Source organism: Ursus maritimus, unplaced genomic scaffold, assembly GCF_017311325.1.
Source record: "Ursus maritimus isolate PB19 unplaced genomic scaffold, ASM1731132v1 scaffold_6, whole genome shotgun sequence".
In the NCBI taxonomy this organism is placed as follows: domain Eukaryota; kingdom Metazoa; phylum Chordata; class Mammalia; order Carnivora; family Ursidae; genus Ursus; species Ursus maritimus.
Window position 1 is genome coordinate 48,900,250 of NW_024426774.1, and position 21,409 is coordinate 48,921,658.

At 37.0% G+C, this 21,409-nt stretch overlaps 1 protein-coding gene across 2 annotated transcripts in view; it reads left to right on the plus strand.

Annotated features, from left to right (window-relative positions):
• Positions 1–21,409, plus strand: part of EXOC6B (exocyst complex component 6B) — a 571,132-nt gene that overhangs the window by 300,048 nt on the left and 249,675 nt on the right. For both annotated transcript variants that reach the window (XM_008699988.1, XM_008699990.2), the window contains exons 16-17: positions 3,159–3,270; positions 13,882–14,016. In XM_008699988.1, the coding sequence (XP_008698210.1) occupies positions 3,159–3,270; positions 13,882–14,016 (247 nt within the window). The remainder of the gene's footprint in view (positions 1–3,158; positions 3,271–13,881; positions 14,017–21,409) is intronic.

Genomic DNA, 21,409 nt, shown 5'->3' on the forward strand with positions numbered 1-21,409 from the left:
TGGATTTTCTTAGCTTTAAAAAATATTTCTAAAATACTTAATTTTTTAAAATTTAAACAAGTTTTTAGAGAGAGAGTGGGGGAGGTGCAGGGAGAGAGGGAGAGAGAGAATCTTAAGCAGGCTCAGACTCCATCCCAGGACCCTGAGATCACAGTCTAAGGCAAAAATCAAGAGTTGGACCCTTAACTGACTGAGCCACCCAGGTGCCCCTCTAAAATACTTTAAAATAATTTAAAAATTATTCTAAAAGTATTTTTATCATCTCTGTTTTCAAACATATATTTTCTAAGGCATAGAATTCTAGGTTGGTAGTCCTCTCTCACCCCACATTTGAAAGATTGTGTCCTACTGTCTGCTTCCATTGTTTTCTGAAGAGAAATAAGCCATCATTCCTGTTGTTGTTCCTCTGAATGCATTGTCTTTTTTTCTGTGGTTGTTTTTAAGATTTTCTTTTTGTTTTTGGACTTTACAATTTGACTGTGATATTCTTAAGTCTTGTTTTATTTATATTAATTTTGTGTGGGATGTACTAAACCTCATGGATCTGTGGGCTGAAATATTTTATCATGTTTGGAGATGATTTTGCCAATATTTCTATAAGTAGGTCTTCTTTCTCATTCTTTTTCTCTTCTGCAACTCCTAACTGGTTGATGGATCATTGAGATTTCCTCATTATTTGCGTGAGCTCTGAATGTCTCAGTTTTGATTAGCTTCAGGTTACTTCCGATTCAGACGCTAATGCAGAAGTCTCTGTGTGCACGAGACCAACTCTGAAATCCCAGAGCTTTCATCCAGGAGCTTATCTCTGATCTTCATGGGATCTGAGCTGGGCTGTGTTTCAGCATTAGTTAGTTTCTTCTCTCTTTTGGATTGCATTTCAGTAGCCCTGAATCCAAAACCCCTTGCAGAATTTGCAAGATCTTTCTCTGATTTCTCGCACTGCCCTCACCATTTCTTATGGAGCAGAACTCTTGTAGGGGAGAATTGTTGGGTCAGTTAATTTATTTTTGTTTCGGGGCTCTCCTGGGTTCCAAGCTATAGTAGTAGCCCATACTATTAAAGGTTTGGCCGATTTCTCCTCATCTCAGCAAAGCCTTTCAGCCTCTGACTGTTTCAGTCCTTTATCCTTTATTCATCTGTACCCAGATTAGGCAAATGGCCTCAGGTATGAAAGTGACTGCTACCCTTTGCTTACCTTTCAAAAGCGCGTCCCGGCGCGTGGTGTGCAGTTTTGTTCGGTTATACATTGTGTGTGTGTGTTAATTACACTTTGTTGATACATTGTGTGTGTGTGTGTGTGTGTTAATTACACTTTGTTGACATTGAAAGAAAATACAGCTTTCAAGATTAGACCTAACTTTTTTGTTGTTATGAAGGTAATGGTGGTTTTCTTGAACTTCTGCATCATATCCAAGTGTGGAACTTCTGCTGGATCTTCTTAAAGTAGAGATGCATAATCAGTACAGGATGTTAAGAGAGCGATTAGTATCAGGAACACCAGATCACTGTAGATGCCAGTGTTAATCACTTTTATAGCCACCTATACTTATTTGTATATCATATTACAATTGACCTGGTGTAATTGTGAGTTTAATATATGAAGGCAGGAACCATGACTCTTCTGTTCATTCACCATTTTAATCTCATTCTTCCACCAACACAATGCCCAGCACCTTATATATTTGTGGAATGAAGTATTTCAGATCAGTAATAATTTTGGAAAGGTTAGCAGTGGGCTAGAGGGTATTGGTCAATTAAGCATATCTTTGCATGGACTCTGTGAAAATATTTTGATGTATCATTTTTTCCTGATTATGTCCTTGCATTCTGTAGTCTTGTTTCTTCTTAGTATTTTTCTGTTTTCCACCTAGCATGATAATGTAGCTTGCCTATATATTTAGAATCGTAAGATTTTTAATCTGACTATACTAAGCCTCTTATTTTCTTTTCTAGAAAGATAAATCGATGAGATAAATTTTGTGACCATTGTCCACAAGTAATAAATTTACAAAGAACTTGCAAATCTCTATTTACAGTTATTTCTTAATGTTTATAATCTAGTATTTCTATAACAGTAACCTTACCATTAAAGAAATTCTTGTCTTAAAAGGATATCTTTTATAGAAAGCCATCTTGGGTGATGCTTTCAGGGGCTCATGAAGCATGTATAGGTCTAGAATTTAGTCTATTGGTTACAGGACTATTGTCTTTTTTTTTTAACTTTGCATATAAAGATGGCTGTTGAATCATTTTCTTTATGTTTAGTGTCCTTTAGTATATAGGAAATGTCATTATTGGGGCACTGGCTCAGTTGGTAGAGTATGCAACTCTTGGTCTTGAGGTCCTGAGTTCGAACCCCTTATTGGGGGTAGAGTTTACTTAAAAGAACAACAACAACACATGATAAGGGCTTAATAATGTCCACTGGATTAAAAATGAGTGAATAAATTTAAAAAAGAGAAAATATCTTTATTGATCATTTTGGGGATAGTAAGGATTATAAGACATTTATGCAAAATTAAACTACTAGTCTGAGACACTAAACAGACAGTGCATGAAAGATGACAGCACAGGAGCAGAGATATCTTTTCTTAGGGCCCTTTACTAGCTAATTGTGCTGGAAGCCAATAGAGAGACCATGTTGGAAAATTGTAAATATTAACAATCTATGAAGGTACCTGGAAGTGTAAGAGAAATAATGGTTTCAGGATGAGGAATCATGCTAGGGAATTCTTTCTCTACCCTGAGAGACAGTATAGCATAGTGTTTAAATGCTGTGGGCTTTAGAGCTAGATGGCCTGTGTTACAATCCTTTTTGTGCTGTGTACTTACTGTGTGACCTTGACTAAGTTACCTAACTTCTCTGTGCCTTCATTTCCTCATCTGTAAATTAGAAATAATAAAAAAAGTATTTAGTATCATTTGTGTGAAGTTTAGATGAATTTTACTATATTAAAGTACTTAAAATCTAATTTCTGGCACAAAATAAATGGTTTTTGCTGCTGCCATTATTATTATTATTATTATTATTATTATTATTATTATTATTATTATCTCCATCATCTTATTATTATTATCAGATGTATCCCTGGCACCTTGTTTGTTTGCAAAGTAATCCTGCTACCTGGGATGACTGACTCTTGAGAATTCTTTTTCAGCTCAACTGAAGTCGATGACATGATTCGCAAATCTACAAACCTGTTGCTAACCAGGACTCTGAGCAACTCCCTGCAGAATGTCATTAAAAGGAAGAATATTGGACTGACTGAGGTAAAGCTGCTCTTCATGGAGGCAGCCGAGACAATATGTGAACCATGTCCTAAGCTCTGGGGCCTGTTTGTGAGTTAATTATAACTTCCTATATGGTCCATCACGTTCCTCCTAGTGGAGTTCTAATGGTGAAAGTGCAAGACAAATTATTTGTTTTTCTCTTTGGTCACTTCGGAGAAATCTATTACATTTTTGAAAAGTCACTTTTTCTCTCCCTCTCTATTTTCACCAGCTTAACTGGTTTTCCTTTCCAAAGTTGTTGTGATAACTTTGTATCATTTGCCATCAATTATATAAAAACAAAACTGTTGGTGGGAGAATGTAGTCAGCATCAGTTCCTGTCTAAATGAATGACAGTTCAGATACAACATACAATACGAAATCACATTTTGTCTGCATAAATCACTGATGCCAAGGATATTGGCACTTACAGTCCGTGCTTAGTGTTAGACTCAGCTTTTGTTTTTGAGATACCTCATGGATAGGAGTGGTAAATTACTCTTTATCAGCATGTAAGTCTAGGGATTTGGGATTGAGGAAATGTGAGAGAAGGGCAATCGTCACATCTCTATGGAAGCTTACAGAATCTCACAAAACGAGGAGGGATATTACACACATGTTGAGAACAGTATCTTGGCAAACTGAAGATTTGGCCCGTTGGCGTATGCTCCTAAAATTTAGAAAGATGTGAAGTTTCCTTTCTCTTGGAAACCCAGGATTGCATGGGAGCATCAACCTGCCATTTTATGGAAATTACAGTGCCAAAAGTGAGAGCTTGGAGGAATTTTTTTCACAGGGAAAGGGAAAGGCTGTTGGCCATCTGTTTTACTTATAGAGGTGGTGTAGTTTGAAAGTCAGTTCTAGGAAAAATTGACATTTTCAGATATACTGTGTCAAAGATAATGGTGAAAGTAGGCAAATGGCTAATGATGCTGAGTCATAGGTAAAGACAGCTGGAAGCCAGGTGAACATCTACTTCTGATTTTGGGCTGCTTGTTCCTTTCCCTGCGTTAAGATTTTAAAATATTATAATGTGGAATTTTGGCAGTGTTTGAGTTCCTCTTACAACAAACTTTTTTACGATCGAAAGTTACATTCGAAGGACAGTTCCCTCATTTTGCAGAGCTTCCTTTCTGTTGCTTGGTATAGAAATATTAGGTGTTATCTTTATGTGTCTGAGAATAGGTTAACTTCTTTTCATCATCAGGCAGGCTAAGAAAAAGGAGAGTGGAGTGAAGTAGAGTGAAAAGTCGGAGGTCCTCCTGCTTTTGTTATATTGTGCTGTTCTCCTTTTGTGAATCCCCATGGGACAGGAAGCTTGTTATTTATTTTGTGAACTGTCTCTGTGTTATATATAACTCTTGATAGCGGTTTTCTTGTGCCATTTGATTTTACAGTCTCTTCAAACATTTTAAACAAGTAGCATAGCAGGAACCCGGTGCGATAGAAGCAGCTTTGGCCTCAGAAGTGTCCTGAGTTTAGTTGTGGTGGTGCCATGGATTTACTGTGACATCTTAAGAGAAAGACCCAACTTCTCAGTTCTTAAGTTTTCCTGACTCCATTGTGCTTTAGGGCACTGCACAGATCAGGTCAGGATAGGAGGAAACAGTAGGAGCTTATCAAAGACTATATCACAGTTCTTGGCACCATTTCAGTGAATGCTAAATATTATTCCTAAGTCACTGGATCTTTCTAGGTAATAATGCACTTTTATTATCAATATCTTTGCATATTGCTAAAGGAACAGTGCACACATTTATGTATTTTGGCTATTATGGTGGTGTGTACATGTATAGACAAATACAGACCCCGTGATTTTTATCACCAACCAGTAAATCTTTGAATAACTATGTTAATCGCCTTTGGGAAAAGAAGACACCGTATCTTCACTTACAGGGAACTCAAGTGAGTTCCCATCTGAAGTCATCATCACGCTAGGTAACGTTTGGGAGACAGTTTGTATTCTTCAAAGGCCATCACGGATACCATCTCACTTAGTATAGTCACATTGGAAACTGGCTGGGTGTGTGTTATTATTCTCATTTTATAGAAGACATAATTAAAGTTCAGGGAGATTGCCCATGGTTATGTACTCAACAAAGTGATAAAAATGAGAAAATTTTTTTCCCAAACTTAATTCACTTCTAAATAATATACTGCCTTCCATATTGATTTTATTATTTCATCATAACAAAGGGACTTTTACAAGAAGTCCATAGTAATATGTTCTAGTTAGAGGTGATTTTGTGACAGCGAGCACATAGCCATTCAAACAGTAGAAGTATTATAAGCATACAAAGCTCAACAGGTTGTCAGACAATTCTTTCAGGACTTTAAAGTTCCTGTAAGCTCATGTCTCTCTGTTGGCCTGTCTTGTTTGAATTTACATGGTATCTCATTTCTTCTATATTTCTGTCCCTACGCTCTATTCTCTCAGCTTTTTCTGTCTATACCTTGGCCTTTTGCTTTTCTCATTGCTTCTTTGCTGCCCCGCATTGAGCCAAGTCCGCATTTCCTTTCAGCTCTCGCTTACTGTGGCTTAAATGCCTTGCACTCTCAGACCTTATGTGCCTATCCCTATTTAGTCAGCAATATTTGCTGTTTTCCTTAGGCTGCTTCTTCCAGGTCTATGGGAAGAAGAGCAGCTGGCCATGGTTAAGAATATGTGTTCTAAAGCAGAGTGCCTGGGTTCCAATTCTGCCGGGGTTCTCTTCCCTTAATAAAGGTGTGCTGGGAAAAATGACTTGGCTTTATGTGAAAATGGGGACAATAAGAGCATGTATTTCATTAGGGTTGTTGTGAGGATTGAAAGAACATACGAAGTGCCTAGAACAGTGCCTAGTACGTGGTAAATACTCAAGGCATGTATTACCTGGTGTTGTTAAGACAGAGGTCTGGGCAGGTGAACAATGATTGTCAGGTTTAGTGCAGAGATGGTTTTTCAACTAGGAGAAGTTAGAAGATTACAGCAAGATGACCTGTTAAAGATAACTAAGTTGCTTATTAACTTTATGGTATTAATTGAGTACCTACTGTGTAACAGGCATTGATCTAAGCCTTACGTATAAATAAGTGAACAACAACAAGAACAACAAAAGAGGTTCTTGCTTACATTCTAATGGCAGAAAACATAATAGATAATAGGCAAAATACACAGTAAATCATGTAGTAGGATAGAGGGAGGTGAATTCGTTGAAGAGAAAGAAAGAACGTGGGTTAAGGGAATCAGGAGTCTGGTGGAGGTCCAAGGTTGGTCTTAATGAAAAGAGCAGCACCTTGATGATGAGTTATTGAAGGGCAAACAGCATTCTTGGCAGAGGTTAGAGCAGAGGTCTGAAGGTATGAAATTACTGCTCAGTTCAGGCAATAATAAGGAAGCTAGGGTACAGCTGGAGTGGAGTGAGAAGGGGGAAGAGAAGCAGCAGATTAGCTCAGAGAGGTGCCAAGGGTTTGTGGTAGGCCCCTGTAAAGTGTTAGGCTTTTATTTTGAGTGAGGTGGGAAGCCATTGCAAGAATTTGATGAGTGATATGATGTGACATATTTCAAAGGAATAACATTGACTGCAGTTTTGGGAATAAACCGTGGGGTGTAAACAGGGAGACCAGTTAGGAAGCTATGACACTAATGTAGCGAGATTTGACAGCAGCGTGGGTGGTAGCCATGGAGGTGGTGACAGGTGATCAGATTTGGAGTGTAGAGTCAGCATGCTTTCCTCATGACTGGATGTGAAGGGAGAGAGAAAGCAAGGAGTTGAAGGTAACTCCAAGATGTTTTGATTTGAGCAGCTAGAAGGTTGTATATACCGTGCACTATGATGGCCAAATCTTTAGGTAGAGCTAGGTTTAGGGTGGAGGAGATTGGGAATTTGGTTTTGGACATATTTAATTTGTAGTGTTTACTCACATACATTTTGTGATATTGAGTAAGCAGTTGTATATATGAGTTTGGAGGTTGAAAGAGAGGTTTGGCCTGGAGATAAAAATTTGGGGGAATACAAATAATATTTATAACCACCTGATCAGATGATATTACTAAGGGAATTTGTAAAGATGGAGAAGAGAAGATGAAGGACTGAACCCTTGGGCACTCCATTATTAAGGAGTCAGGAGAAGAGAGGAACTCACAAAGGAGATTGGGAAGAGCCACTGGAGAAGGAAAAAACAAAACAAGAATAATAACAAGAGTATGGTGTCTCGGAAGCCAAGTGAAGAAAGTATATCAAGAAGGAAGGAGTGGTCATCTTGACAAATACTAATGATTGATTAGGTAAGATGAAGATTAAGAATTACTATGAGACTTAGGGGCGCCTGGGTGGCTCAGTCGTTCAGTGTCTGCCTTTGGCTCGGGGCATGATCCTGGTGTTCTGGGATCAAGCCCCACATCAGGCTCCTCTGCTGGGAGCCTGCTTCTTCCTCTCCCACTCCCCTGCTTGTGTTCCCTCTCTCGCTGGCTGTCTCTCTCTCTGTCAAATAAATAAATAAAATCTTAAAAAAAAAAAAGAATTACTATAAGACTTAGCAACTTGGAGTATGTTGGTGACCTCAATAAGATCATTTTTAATAGAATGATGATAGGAGGCTCCTGATGGAGTAGGTTTAAAAAAGAGTGGGTCCTGTACAGAAGAATTTCAAATAATTTATGTAGATAGTACCCTCTTAAGGAGGTGGAGCTTAGCTCCCACCTCTTGTATGTGGGTTGTGCTTATGACTTGCATCTAAAAAGTAGGGTATAGAAAGAGGGAAAAGGTACTTTACAGTGAAGAAACCTGCCAGACACTACCTCGGTCAGGTGATCAAGGTTAACATGATCATTGGTAAATGATATTGATCCTCATGTACCTTTGATATGTTGTGATGAGAAGGCATTTGTGATCTTCCAAAATACTCTCTAACCGTGAGAAAAAAATTAAACCCAAATTGAAGGACATTCTACAAAATGCCTGAGCAGGACTCCTTAAAACTGTTAGGATCATCAAAAACAAGGAAAGTCTGAGAAACCGTCACAGACCAGAGGAGCCTAAGGCGACGTGGCAACTAAATGTAATGTGGGATCTTAGACCAGGTCCTGAAAATGGTAAAGAACGTTAGGGAGAAACTAGTAAAATCTGAATAAAGTGTGTTGCTCTGTTAATAGTATAGTAATATACGAGTATAGTATAGTATAGTAATATATGAGTATAGTATAGTATAGTAATATACGAGTGTTGGTCCCTTAGTTGTGGCAAATGTACCATAGTAATGTAAGATGCTAAGATAGGAGGAACTGGGTATGGCGTATTTGGGATCTCTTTGCAACTATTTTGTAATCTAAAACCATTTTAAAATACAGTGTTGACTTAAACAATTTAGAGAATGGGAAGAGTGCAATTAGAGACTGCAAGTGGAAGACAACTGTTTTAGGGAATTTTGCTACAAAGGTAAGCAAGGAAATGAGGAGGTAATTGTCAGGGGAAGTGGATTAACCATGAGATTTTTATTTTGTTTTTTAATAGGAAAAGTAATAGCGTATTATTTCTGATGAGAATGATGCAATAGAAAGCGAAAAGCTGATGACAGAGGAGAGAGGGGGAAATCTTTGGACTAATGTCCCTGAGGAGGAGAGAGACTTCAGAATCTGACGCACAAGCAAAGGGATTGGCTTTAGGTGGAGTAAAGTTCATCTCTGGGAACAGATGAGACTCAGAGTATGTGGATGCAGATGGTGGTGGCTGGGCATATGTTCTGGTGGCAGACTCCAAAAGCTCGGTTTTCTCGTGAAAGATAGATCTTCAGCTGAAAGTAGAGATCCAGAGCAAATGTTGGGGTTGAAGCAGAGAGAAAGTATATCTGGGGGTATGGAAAAGAGATTTGGTTGGTACACGATAATACGGTTATTTTGTAGCCTTCAGTGCCCAGTTAAAGTGAGACTAGTCAGAATGGTTGTGTATTTTCTTAAGCCATATTGAGCTGGAGATATGATAAGTAAGTCCATATCAATAATAGCTTTTAGGAATTTGGCATATATATTATACTCAGTGTTTTATTATGTATATTAGTATATTAGTATATTAGTATTTATATTTAATAATTTGTAATATATTGATTATTTCTTTGGTATGACATTGATGTTATTGTCTCAATTTTAAGATGACAAAAGATAGTAACTTTGCCTAAGGCCCCATAGTTTGGAAATAAGATTTGGGATGTTTTGAAAGATAAAATTTTCTTTTAAAAAATAAGATTTGAAGTAAGGTTTGAGGGGTGCCTGGGTGGCGCATTCGTTAAGCGTCTGCCTTCGGCTCAGGGCGTGATCCCAGCGTACTGGGATCGAGCCCCACATCAGGCTCCTCCGCTGGGAGCCTGCTTCTCCCTCTCCCACTCCCCCTGCTGGTGTTCCCTCTCTTGCTGCCTCTCTGTCAAAAAAAAAAAAAAAATCTTAAAAAAAAAATGAAGTAAGGTTTGAAGTCAGATTTCTTTTATTCTAAACTTTTGCTCTTTCACTACATTAATTTAAAAACATTAATATCATAGAGAGAAAGGAAATAAACCACCAGTTTATTAATCTCAGAATATGAGAGAATTACTTAAGTTTGAAAGAAAGTTTTAAGAGAATCAAAAAACATACCATATCTCTATGAAGAATGAGTTGATGGACTTAAGGTATAAATTGGATTTAAAAATGTATTTATTAGAAAGACATAGTACACCTTCATTTAAATATATTTAAGTCTCCACTCAAATGTTATTTCCTTAAGGAGGCCTTCCTTGACCACTGTATCTGAGACCTACCATCACCATGTAACTCCTTATTTCACTTCTATTCCCAGTGCTTGTCACTACTTGACATTATGGTATATGTTTCTGTGTGTATGTGGTTACTCTAATTTCCACAAGGCCAGGGACTCTGTCCGTCTTGTGTATAATTGTGTACAGCTGTATTCTCATTCCTTGGCACATAGGAGTTCTTAATTGATGAAAGAGAGAACAAAGAAAAAAGAAAAGTAGGTAGGTAGGTTCTTAGGGTAAAGTTAAGGAAATTATAAGATTTTCTATTAGTGATACCATATTAAATATTTATATATGTATTTTATTATATTTATAATAGTGCCCCAGGAGACCTGAACAAATAACCAGTGCTTTGCATTCAGCCTTTCTTCTGAATATTATTTAGATTGATGACCACATGGCTCTATCCTGTGTTATTCATCTCCCACACAACAATGTTCACCATCCCCTGTTGTTAACAGCAATGATATTGCTAATATCACATTAAAACATTTTATAATTAAGTCTTGTCAAATATAACCCTTGTACTAGACCTATGAATTTGGAACCAGTAGTTTCAAGTACTTAAGTATTTTAGGTATTTACTTTGGAGATGATAAAAAATGAGTAGTTGACCCAGCTTTTTGTATCTTTGCTGGGGTGAAATGGAGAAAAAATTCCTTGAAATCTTTGGGAGATCTTATTTTTGTGAATGAGAACCAACAATGCTATTCAGTTCTTTATCTTGCAATTCCAACAGTGGGAGAAGCATCCGGGGTGTGGAGAGGGAGTGTGACTTCTCATTTTCTTGCTTTGGGTTAGTCCTCTTGGAGCTTCTATGTCCTGAATTCTCTGCTTTGGGAAACAAGATAAGGTAACAGGTGACTTCCACAGTCTACTCTGTGCTGTCCTCATTAGATTCTCTCTGCTACTGGGATGAGAGACAGAAAAATTTTCTGCTTCTTAATGGTTTTTAACCTACGTGCCTCCTGTCATTTGGTTGTGAGAGGTGATTGCTTGCTTTATAGTGTTCTCTTTTTTTTTCCAGACAATTCTCACAGAACTCTGCTTTATATAAGCTATAACCAATACCTAATCTGTTGCTAATACCATGTCCTTGAAACAATGTTAAGGACAGTTTGGATCTCTGCAGGGATGTATTTTTGTAAGAGAGTGGGAAGTGAGGATTAAAAATATCAAAGGAGCTCAAAACTCTGATGGGAGTTGATATCTGAAATTGCTTGGTTGCATCCTTAAGTTCAGAATTACCCCCACAGTATCTGGCTTTACATTTGTAAATGCCCTTGTAAGGATTTTGGTTAGCTGTCATTCAGGAGTAGAGATCACTTAGACCTCATTAACAGACATTATTCCCTTTGAAAATGACATGGTATCTAATGTAATCCTAGAGTGTTTTAATAGTCTATTCTATGCTCAGCAATGAAACATTTTAAAAGTGACTGACAGCCAATTGATGTAATTCATGGTGATCTTTTGTGTTGACAGATCTTTAAAAAGTCAAGGGAAATTACTACTGTACCCAGTGAAGCCGCCTCCTTTTTTTTTTTTAACTGCCAATATCCTGCAAAACAGGACAATTTTCTCTTTGACTGCCACTGTTTTTTATTTCGATAACATGACATGATTCCTCCTTATTATTAGGATTTCTTTTGATAGATAGAATGTGTTCCCTATAGGTAATGCTGACTTTAAAATAGAAATTCTTCAGTTCTCCAAATTAACTCTCTTACTTTTCTGACTTAATACATCAAGACAACCTTGCCAGTAGCCACCTTCCCACTCAGGAAGAGGAGTGATTTAATTTAGACAATTTAAATTTTTAAAATGATTTTAGTCTTTCTCTGAGGGAGAAACATGTTGAAAGAGAGAGGGTGATGAATTGCTTATTTGGTAGGTGTTTTTTCCTAGAGCATTCTACAGTTAAAAGTCTGATGTTTGGGGTAATTTTGTAGAGATAGTATCTGTGTCCAAAACTCAGAGTCTCCAAATTCAAACTGTAGAGTGAAGGGAAGGGGCTTAGTAAGGAATACGAACTTGTCTGATGAGTTGTGGGGAATAATACAGAGATCTAGTCTTATTGTTGCCCTAAGTTTTCAGGATTTTTTGGAACTGCATCTCTGGGCTTCTGCCCTCTGTTCTCATGTTTCAAAAGTAGACATTTTCCTCACATTTTCCAGCTGATCCTTGGGGAATAGAAGGTACCTTTTCCCTTAGTCCCATCTATTACTAAAGCATTGTCATTATGATTTGACATGTATTTTTTGAGAATGAACAGTGTGCTCTAGCCCTGCGCTCGTTTGCTGTTGGGGAGAGAAGGGTATACTTTCTGATTATAATCCTATTAATATTTTTGTTTAATATTCCTCAGTATAATACGATGACTTCTACTCAAGTATAATTCCAACTATTAAGCATTGTTTCGAAGTATGATTTGACTGTAAAATGTGTATTACCCCACACCTTCATCTTCACTTCCAATTTCCCTTTGTGTCGTCTATCCACTCTCTCCTGGATGAGAGGAAGACCGGAGTTCATCCGTAGCCTTATACACCCAAACTCCCCCTACCTGCCACGACCCCACCACCACACACATTCTTGTGGAAATAAAAAGTTACAGACGTAGGAAAGAGAAACAAAAACAGGTTCTCTTCTATTTTCTCTTTGTATTTCTTTTAGACTCTGGGAAATGTGAACAGATTTCATAGTTGAAATAAGTAGTTAGGTACCCCTCCTTTTTTAAATTTATTTTTTACGTGGAGTAGAATCAAAGCATGGAGAGGTCTAGTTGATGGCAGACCCAGAATCTGATATTTCAGCCTCGTGTACGTAAGCGTGTGGCACTCCAGAGCTGCCATCTTACGCTTATGCCAAAAGGCACCGTCAGAAGTCATTTCAATGAGTCCATAATTTGAAGGTAGAGGACTTGGATCGAGTCCTAATTCCATTTAGGTTCTGTGATCCAGAGAAAATAATTTCATTTTTGTTTCTGTTCAGTAAAAGAGAAGCAATAATTATGCCCACTTAACTCAGTTTTCCAGGTTGCTGGGAAGACAACGTAAGAAAATGAATTGTGAACTCCTTTGCGAACTTTAATTCTATCCTGACAATAAGAATTATTCTTTCTCATCCTCCTCTCAAAGTTACTTATAAATGACTTTTTAATCTTACCAGTACTGTTGTTTTTAAGGATCTCTCTTGTTAGGAAAGGAATATATAGTAGTAACAAAAGGATATTTAATCCTTAAAATAGCTGTGTGAGTTAGAAATTACTATTAACAGTTTACAGATAAAGAAACACTTAGACAAGTTAAGAAACTTTCTCCAGATTAATAATTTGTAAGTACTTAATTCACTGGTTTCACTGACTGTAATGCCCATGTTATTTCTTCCATAAGCTAATGTAGTTTGTTAATATCCTGCAGTCTATTCCAACATCTCATTGCTCATTATGCCTAATTTTGAAACTACTTCTTGCCATTTCAATTATTCTCGTTCTTTCAGTGGGAGTTCATTTATTTAATTCATTTGGCAATTATTTATTGCCAGGCACTGTGTTAAACATTAGCAGCTTTTGTTCTTTGTCTAGTCTCTTAAACAGAAGAAGACATGTTTAAAGTAGAGTGACAAGTGCTCTTATAGTAGGGGGAATACAAGGTGCTTCGGGAGTCAGGGAAGGCTTCATAGAGGCAGTACAACCTAAGCCCATGCTCTAACGAACCCTCTGTAGAATACAGATGGCCCCTGCCACTATGCCTCTTGTTTTTCTTCTACCAGCAGATTCATATTGAGCCATTCGTTGTGGGGTGAATAGTCAAATGACTCTTACATGTGCTTGTTATTTTCTAGCTTGTCCAGATTATCATCAATACAACACACTTGGAGAAGTCCTGTAAGTACTTGGAAGAATTCATCACTAACATCACTAATGTGCTTCCAGAGACAGTCCACACCACCAAGCTCTACGGCACCACAACTTTTAAGGTAAGATGGCCCTATGGCCTCTGGTGTGCATAGTCTGGGGCATTCTACCTAAATGGCTTTGTTTCTCCCAAGATGCATTGTAGTGTGATTCATAACGTAGTTTTGAAAATAAGTGCTTATGATTTCCTTAGAAAAACAAACACCAATGCTAATTTCCAGATGTTTAGATTTAAACATGTCTACAACTCTATCCACTAAATCTTCTTGTATTTTGTATGTGAAAATGACTATTTCCTCAGTTGGCCCCCATCTTAGTCAAGAGTTCTTAAGTATGGTCTAGATAATAGTGGTTATGGCTGAACTCAACATCAATTAAAATTTTTGAATTAGCTCTTTTTGCTTCTCTGAGTTTTCACTTTACTTTTTAGTGAGGAATTTCTGCCCCTTACTACTGTGGTTAACAATTTTATAATCATTTCCCAAGGTGCCAGCACTAGTTTTGATCTAGATTTTGATCAAATGGGAAAAATGACACTATTGACAGCAAAAGACAGATTGATAGAGAGTTTCTGGAGAGTAAATGACTTAATTTAAAAGAGCCTTAGGAAATGCCTTTATATTGCCATGTTAGCTTTAAATAAATATTAAGCAGAAAAAGTAATAGGGTAACATCTTAAACATTAAAATGGTAGATTCCGACATAAAGGCCAACCTGTATGTTTTGGGGGTTTTGTTATTGTTATTATTTGATTATTTTAGTTTTGAATCAAATCTCTTTCATCCTTTTGAAATGTAGAGGTTGAAATTAATTAGATATAAAGTTGTAGAGTTGAAATCATAATTTATGTCTACTGGTGTCTACTTTTTCCTATCCTTTTATCCTCTTTCCCTATTTACTGGCACCTTCCCTTGAAAGGAGATTTAAGACAAGAAATCAAATTTGATTCATAACTACTTCATGAAATGAGAAAGAACCTGCATAGCCAAAGCAATCTTCAGAAAGAAGAACAAAGCTGGAAGCATCATACTTCCTGATTTCAAATTATATTATAAAGCTGTAGTAATCAAAGTAGTATGGTATTAGCATAAACACATATGCATAGATCAATGGCACAGAACAGAGAGCCCAGAAATAAACCCATGTATATATATGGTCACATAATTTACAACAAAGGTGTATACACAAGAATACACAGTGAGGAAAGAATAGTCTCTTCAGTAAATGGACAGCCACATGCAAGAGAATGAAACTGGACCCCCATTTTTACACCATACAAAAAAATCAACTCAAAATGGACTAAAGATTTGAACGTAAGATCTGAAATTATAAAATTTCTTTTTTTTTTTTTTTTTTAAAGATTTTATTTATTTATTTGACAGAGATAGAGACAGCCAGCGAGAGAGGGAACACAAGCAGGGGAGTGGGAGAGGAAGAAGCAGGCTCATAGTGGAGGAGCCTGATGTGGGGCTCGATCCCGGAACACCAGGATCACGCCCTGAGCCGAAGGCAGGCGCTTAACCGCTGTGCCACCCAGGTGCCCCTGAAATTATAAAATTTCTGGAACAAAACATGGTGGGTGAACTCCTTGACACTGGTGTTGGCATTGAGTTTTTAATTTAATACCAAAGTCAAGGCAACAAAGCAAAAACAAGTAAGTAGGCCTACATTAATATAAAAAGCTTCTGCACAGCAAAGGAAACCCATCAGCAAAACACAAGAGCAACTGATGGAATGAGAGAAAATATTTCCAAATCATGTATCTGATATGGGGTTAATATCCGAAATGTGTAAATGACTCCTACAACTCAATAGCAAAACCCCAGATAATCCAACTAAAAGAGGGCAAAGGAACTGAATAGACATTTTCTAAAGAAAACATACAAATGGCCAACAGGTACATGAAAAGATGTTTATGACACTAATCATCGAGGGGTGCAAATCAAAACCACAATGAGATATCACCTCATACCTGTTAGAATAGCTATCATCAAAAAGACAAGAGAAAACAAATGCTTGCAAAAATGTAGGAAAAAGGGAACCCTTGTGTGCTGTCGAGGGATATGTAAACTGGTACAGTCTCTATGGAAAATAGTAGGGAGATTACTCAAGAAATTAAAAACAGAACTACTGTATGACCCAGCAGTCCCACTTCTGGGTATATATCCAAAGAAATAAAAATCATTATCTTAAAGAGATATCTATACTTCCATGTTTATTGCATCATTATTCGCAAGCCAAGATATGCAAACAACCTAAGTGTTTATCAGCAGATGAATGGGTAAAGGAAATGTGGTGTATACACAATGGAATATTATTCAACCAAGAAAAATAAGGAAATTCTGCCATTTGTGACAATATGGATGGATTTTGAGGGCATTACACTAAGTGAAATAAACCAGACAGAGAAGGACAGATACTGCATGGTATCACGTATATGTGGAATCTTTAAGGAAAAAAAAGTCAAGCTCACAGAAACAGAAGAGAGAAAAGTGGTTGCCAGGGCCAGGAGGGTGGGGGAAATAGAAATTGGTAAAGGGGTACAAAGTTTCAGCTATGAGTAAGATTTGAGGATCTCATGGAAAACATGATAACTATAGTTGATAATACTATATTGTATAATCGAAATTTTCTAAGAGAATATAACTTAAGTGTTCTCACAAAAAAAAGTATGCAAGGTAATGAATATTAATAACTAGATGATGAGAATCCATTCATTATATATATATATCAAATCACCATAATGCACATTTTATTTTTTATTTTTATTTTTTAAAATATTTATTTGTCAGAGAGATCGAGAGAGTGAGAGTGAGCTCAAGCAGGGGAGCAGCAGGCAGAGGGAGAAGCGGGCTTCCTGCTGAGCAAGGAGCCCGATGCAGGACTCGATCCCGGGACCCTGGGACCATGAGCCAAAGGCAGACGGTTAACCCATTGAGCCACCCAGGTGCCCCTGGGCACATTTTAAATATAATTTTATTTTCAGTCATATCTCAGTAAAGCTGAAAAAAAATGAGATGTTCACAAAATATTCTTTACGTACATAGGTGATTAGGTCGGCTGCTAGATGAGTTACATATTCATGATGTCACAATGGATTGTTTCAAATTACCTGAAACATTTTTTATTATACATTGTATTATATTGGTATCATTACTTGTAAGCTTTTCAATAATGTCTCATTATATTATATTGAAACTCTTCTAGTGAAGAAGATTTATCCAATAAGGAAAACCCAAGAATGAGTATGATAAGAGCTTAAGAAGTTTAGGATTACCTTAGACAGTTTAATAGGAATTATCCTTACTATTAAATATTAGTAGTATTGTGGAGCATGGGCAATAATTTCATCAAAAATATTTCCACTTGATTTACTATGGAAGCTAAAACTTCTCCAGGAAAGAAAATGTGGGAGGGACTATAGTTTAATGTTCACCAGAAAAGAGGGATTTAGGGAGTTAAAACATGAGGTTCATTTATACTTGTCTCTCATATGGGGAACATATATAGTATGTACTGCTACTCTTCCCTTAACCCACCGCAATTTTCTTATTTCAAGGGCTTTTCAAATTATGGCCAGAAACCCTCCCAGAGGATGGCTTGTGTAGTTTGTTGTTGCTCCAGCATTAAAATTGCTGAGGGAAAGTTAAAGGCAGACAGGAAGCCATAGGAGTTGAGTAGCCAGTTAACTACTTAGTAAAGGAGAAGTTCTGGAGACCACTAAAGGTCACGTTGACAAGTGCTTACTGGAAACACTGATGGCTTAAAACACATTGAAAGTTTATTTTTACCAGGACCGTTTCAGACCAACTACCCCAGAACTCAGTATAAACATGGCAATTATAACAGCTACATGTTGTGTATTTTCCTAAGCTACTGTTTCCAGAAAACTTTCCCTTGCAGATGGAAACCTTTATGCTAAAAAAGGGGCAAAAATAATCAGAAGGTCTTCAAGGTATTTTCCTGCAGAATTGCCTCTTGTTTCTGCCATATGTGACATAATTAAGCTGGCATTCTTAGCTTCCCTTGTTCATAAGAATTTCCTTTCTTACAAAATAGAATGAGGTTAGTTATTAGTTTATCACAAATGCTGTTTGTGTACCTACTATGCAACAGTCTGGTAGGTTCTTGGGTAGAGGGAGAAAACATACTTAGTCATTGGATTTAGTGTTTATAATCTACAGGGAGGACAGACACTGTAACTTCTATAAAGAACTATGTGAAAAGTACTAGAATAATATCATAAATACATTCAATCCTTCATCGATTCTACAAGTTTTTATGAAGCATCTACTGCATACCAGGCAATATGTAAGTATGAACTTAATAAACAAGTCTCCTGACTTGACTGAGTTTACGTTGTGCTGGGGATGGTAGATGATAAACAAACAAAAAAATCTCATTTAATCTCAGGTAATGACAAGAAGTTAGAAGAAAAATAAATGACCTGAATGAAATGAGAAATAGAATCATTCGAATTTCTGATAGATAAGGTTTCCATTCAGAGGGAACGGTACAGTATTAGGTGTTGGTGTGTTCAAGGAATAACAAGGGGTTTAGTCTGGCAGTAGAAGGTAGAAGTGGTAAGAAATGAAATAGTCAGGAGTCAGATGTTTTCTGGCCTTATAGGCCACAGTTAATACTTAGGATTTTATTCTGAATTGAAATGTGAGACCATTAGAAAATTGGAGTGGTGGTGATAATCCGGTTTATATATTAATGGGTAACACTGCTTGCTGTGTGGAAAATAAATATGCCGTAGGTCAGTAAGAGTGGAAGAAGAGGGTTTGTTAATTTGGACATTATTGCAGTAATCTAGATAAGAGATAATGCTTTTTTGGACAGCTGTGGTAGGATGAAAGCGGTAAGAAAAATTTTTGAAGGTAGAGATGGCAAGTTTTACTGCTAGATTGGAGATGGGGTTGTAAGAGAAAGAGTGGCGGCAAGGATAACTCCAAGATTTTTGAACTAAGCATAGTGGATGAATAGTGGCACTATTCTGTGAGATGGGGAACAGTGAGAGAATAACAGACGTGGGGAGAGGCAGTGGAGTCAAGACTTCTGTTTTAGACACATTAAGCTTCAGGTGTTTAGTAGTTGTCTTCATAGAGATACTAAATTGACAGGGCAAAGTCATAGCTGGAAATAAAATTTAGAATTCATCTGTATAAAGATGGTATTTAAGGCCATGGGGCTGGCTTTCTTCTGGGAATTGAATATAGATAGAGAAAAGGTAAGAGGATTAGGCTCCAAGGGAAATCAACATTTATAGTCTAGAAGAGGACTCCAAAGAGGATGGGGATACTTATCTCAGCTTTGGGACCTTCAGGGAGGACTTCCCAGAAAAGGCACAACATGAAATGGGTCTTGGGACCAGCAGAAGGTGTTCAGATGGAGACAAGCTGGGGACAGAGTAAGGCATATTTTTAGGAGGGGCAACTTCGTGTACAAAGATGAAAGAATAAGGGGCGCCTGCGTGGCTCAGTCGGTTAAACTTCTGCCTTCTGCTCAGGTCATGATCCCAGGGTCCTGGGATTGAGCCCCACGTTGGGCTCCCTGCTCAGCAGGGAGTCTGCTTCTCTTTCTCCCTGCCTCCTGCTCCTGCTCTCTCTCAAATAAATAAAATCATTTTTAAAATAAGATGAAAGAATATAATAAAACTAGATATATTCAGTGTAGAATAAGGGTAGCAATGAGATAGAAAAGTAGTTAAATGCCAACCTGTGAAGCACTTTGTTTTGTATTGATAGATAATTTGGATTTTATCCTACTAAAGTCTTTGAGAGACTTCAAGCAAGGATATGTTGCATGTTTTAAAATTAGATTTTTTATTTAAATTCAAATTAATATATACTATATTATTAATTTCAGAGGTAGAATTTAGTGATTCATCCGTTGCATACAACACCCAGTGCTCATTACTTCAGGTGCCCTCCTTAATGCCCATCACCCAATTACCCCCTCCCCTTTTCCCCCTCCCCTCCAGCAGCCCTCAGTTTGTTTCCTATAGTTAAGAATCTCTTTTGGTTTTCCTCCCTCTGTTTTTGTCTTATTTATTTTTCCTTCCTTTCCCCTATGTTCATCTGTTTTGTTTCTTAAATTCCACATATGAGTGAAATCATATGGTATTTGTCTTTCTCTGGATATGTTGCATTTTAAAAAATAATCATTTCACCTTGCCTAATTAAAAAAGAAGGAAGGAAGGATTGAAAAAAGGGTGGAAGGAAGAAAGGAAAGAAGAGAAAGAAGAAAGGAAGGGATAAATAAATCACAGTCACTCGAAATTCATCATCAGAGGAAATTAAGTTCCTGGAGTACTTTGTGTAACTGCTAATAAATTTGAGGGTCTATAGGAAAATTATGATAAAAAGTGATTCAAGAAGATACAGAAAATCGACTAATAACTATGAAAGAAATTAAAAAGTTATTATAGACTTTTAAAATTTGGGCAAGATCCATATGATTTTATCAGTGAATTCATTTAGAGCTTAATGAAGCAGATAATTTCTGTATAATTTGAACTATTTCCGACTGTAGAGAAAAAAAGGAAAGCACCTCAGTTCATTTTTACAACGTCGACGTAATGATTGAAAACACAGAGAAGCCACAAACAATAATTTGAACAATTAAATATAAATACTGAAGTAAAAATCATTAATAATAGACTCTCAAACATAATCTAGGACATAAAAAGTAGAAATAAAAGTAACATTAAGAATACAAGGATGATTAGTATTAGAAAATTGTTTAAAATTGTCCATTTCTTTAATAGATCAAATGAGAAAAAACACCTGAGTATTTAAAAGATACTAAAATGGTATTTTATATAAAGACTCTTCCTGCTAAAATATCTGGCAAACCCATCTATCAGTAATTGACAGATCCAGGAGGCAGAAATTGACAGATCCAGCAGGAAGAATATCAGAAATGATATGGTGGAATGGACTGGTACTAACAATCAACTGGATCAAATCGACATTTGTAGAATAGTTCACCCAACGACAGTGGAATACACATTCCTTTCAAGCTCATAAGAGCATTCACAGAACAGGCCATATTCTGGCTAATAAATACATCTTAACAAATTTTAAGGAATAGAAATTATACAAAACTTGCTCTCTACATGGAATTAAACTGTGGAAGTAAATAATAGAAAGACAGCTTTAAAATCCCAAAATATTTGGAAATTAACCAGCACACTTCAAAATAACATGTGGGTCAAAGAAAAAGTCTCAAAGAGAAATTAAAAAGTATTTCAAACTAGGGGAGCCTAGGTGGCTCAGTTGGTTAAGAGTCTGTCTTTAGCTCAGGTCATGATCCCAGGGTCCTAGAATGAAGTCCCACATCAGGCTCCTTGCTCAGCAGGGAGCCTGCTTCTTCCTCTGCCTGCTGCCCCCCTGCTTGTGCTTGCTCTCGCTCTCTCTCTGAAATAAATAAATGAAATCTTAAAAAAAG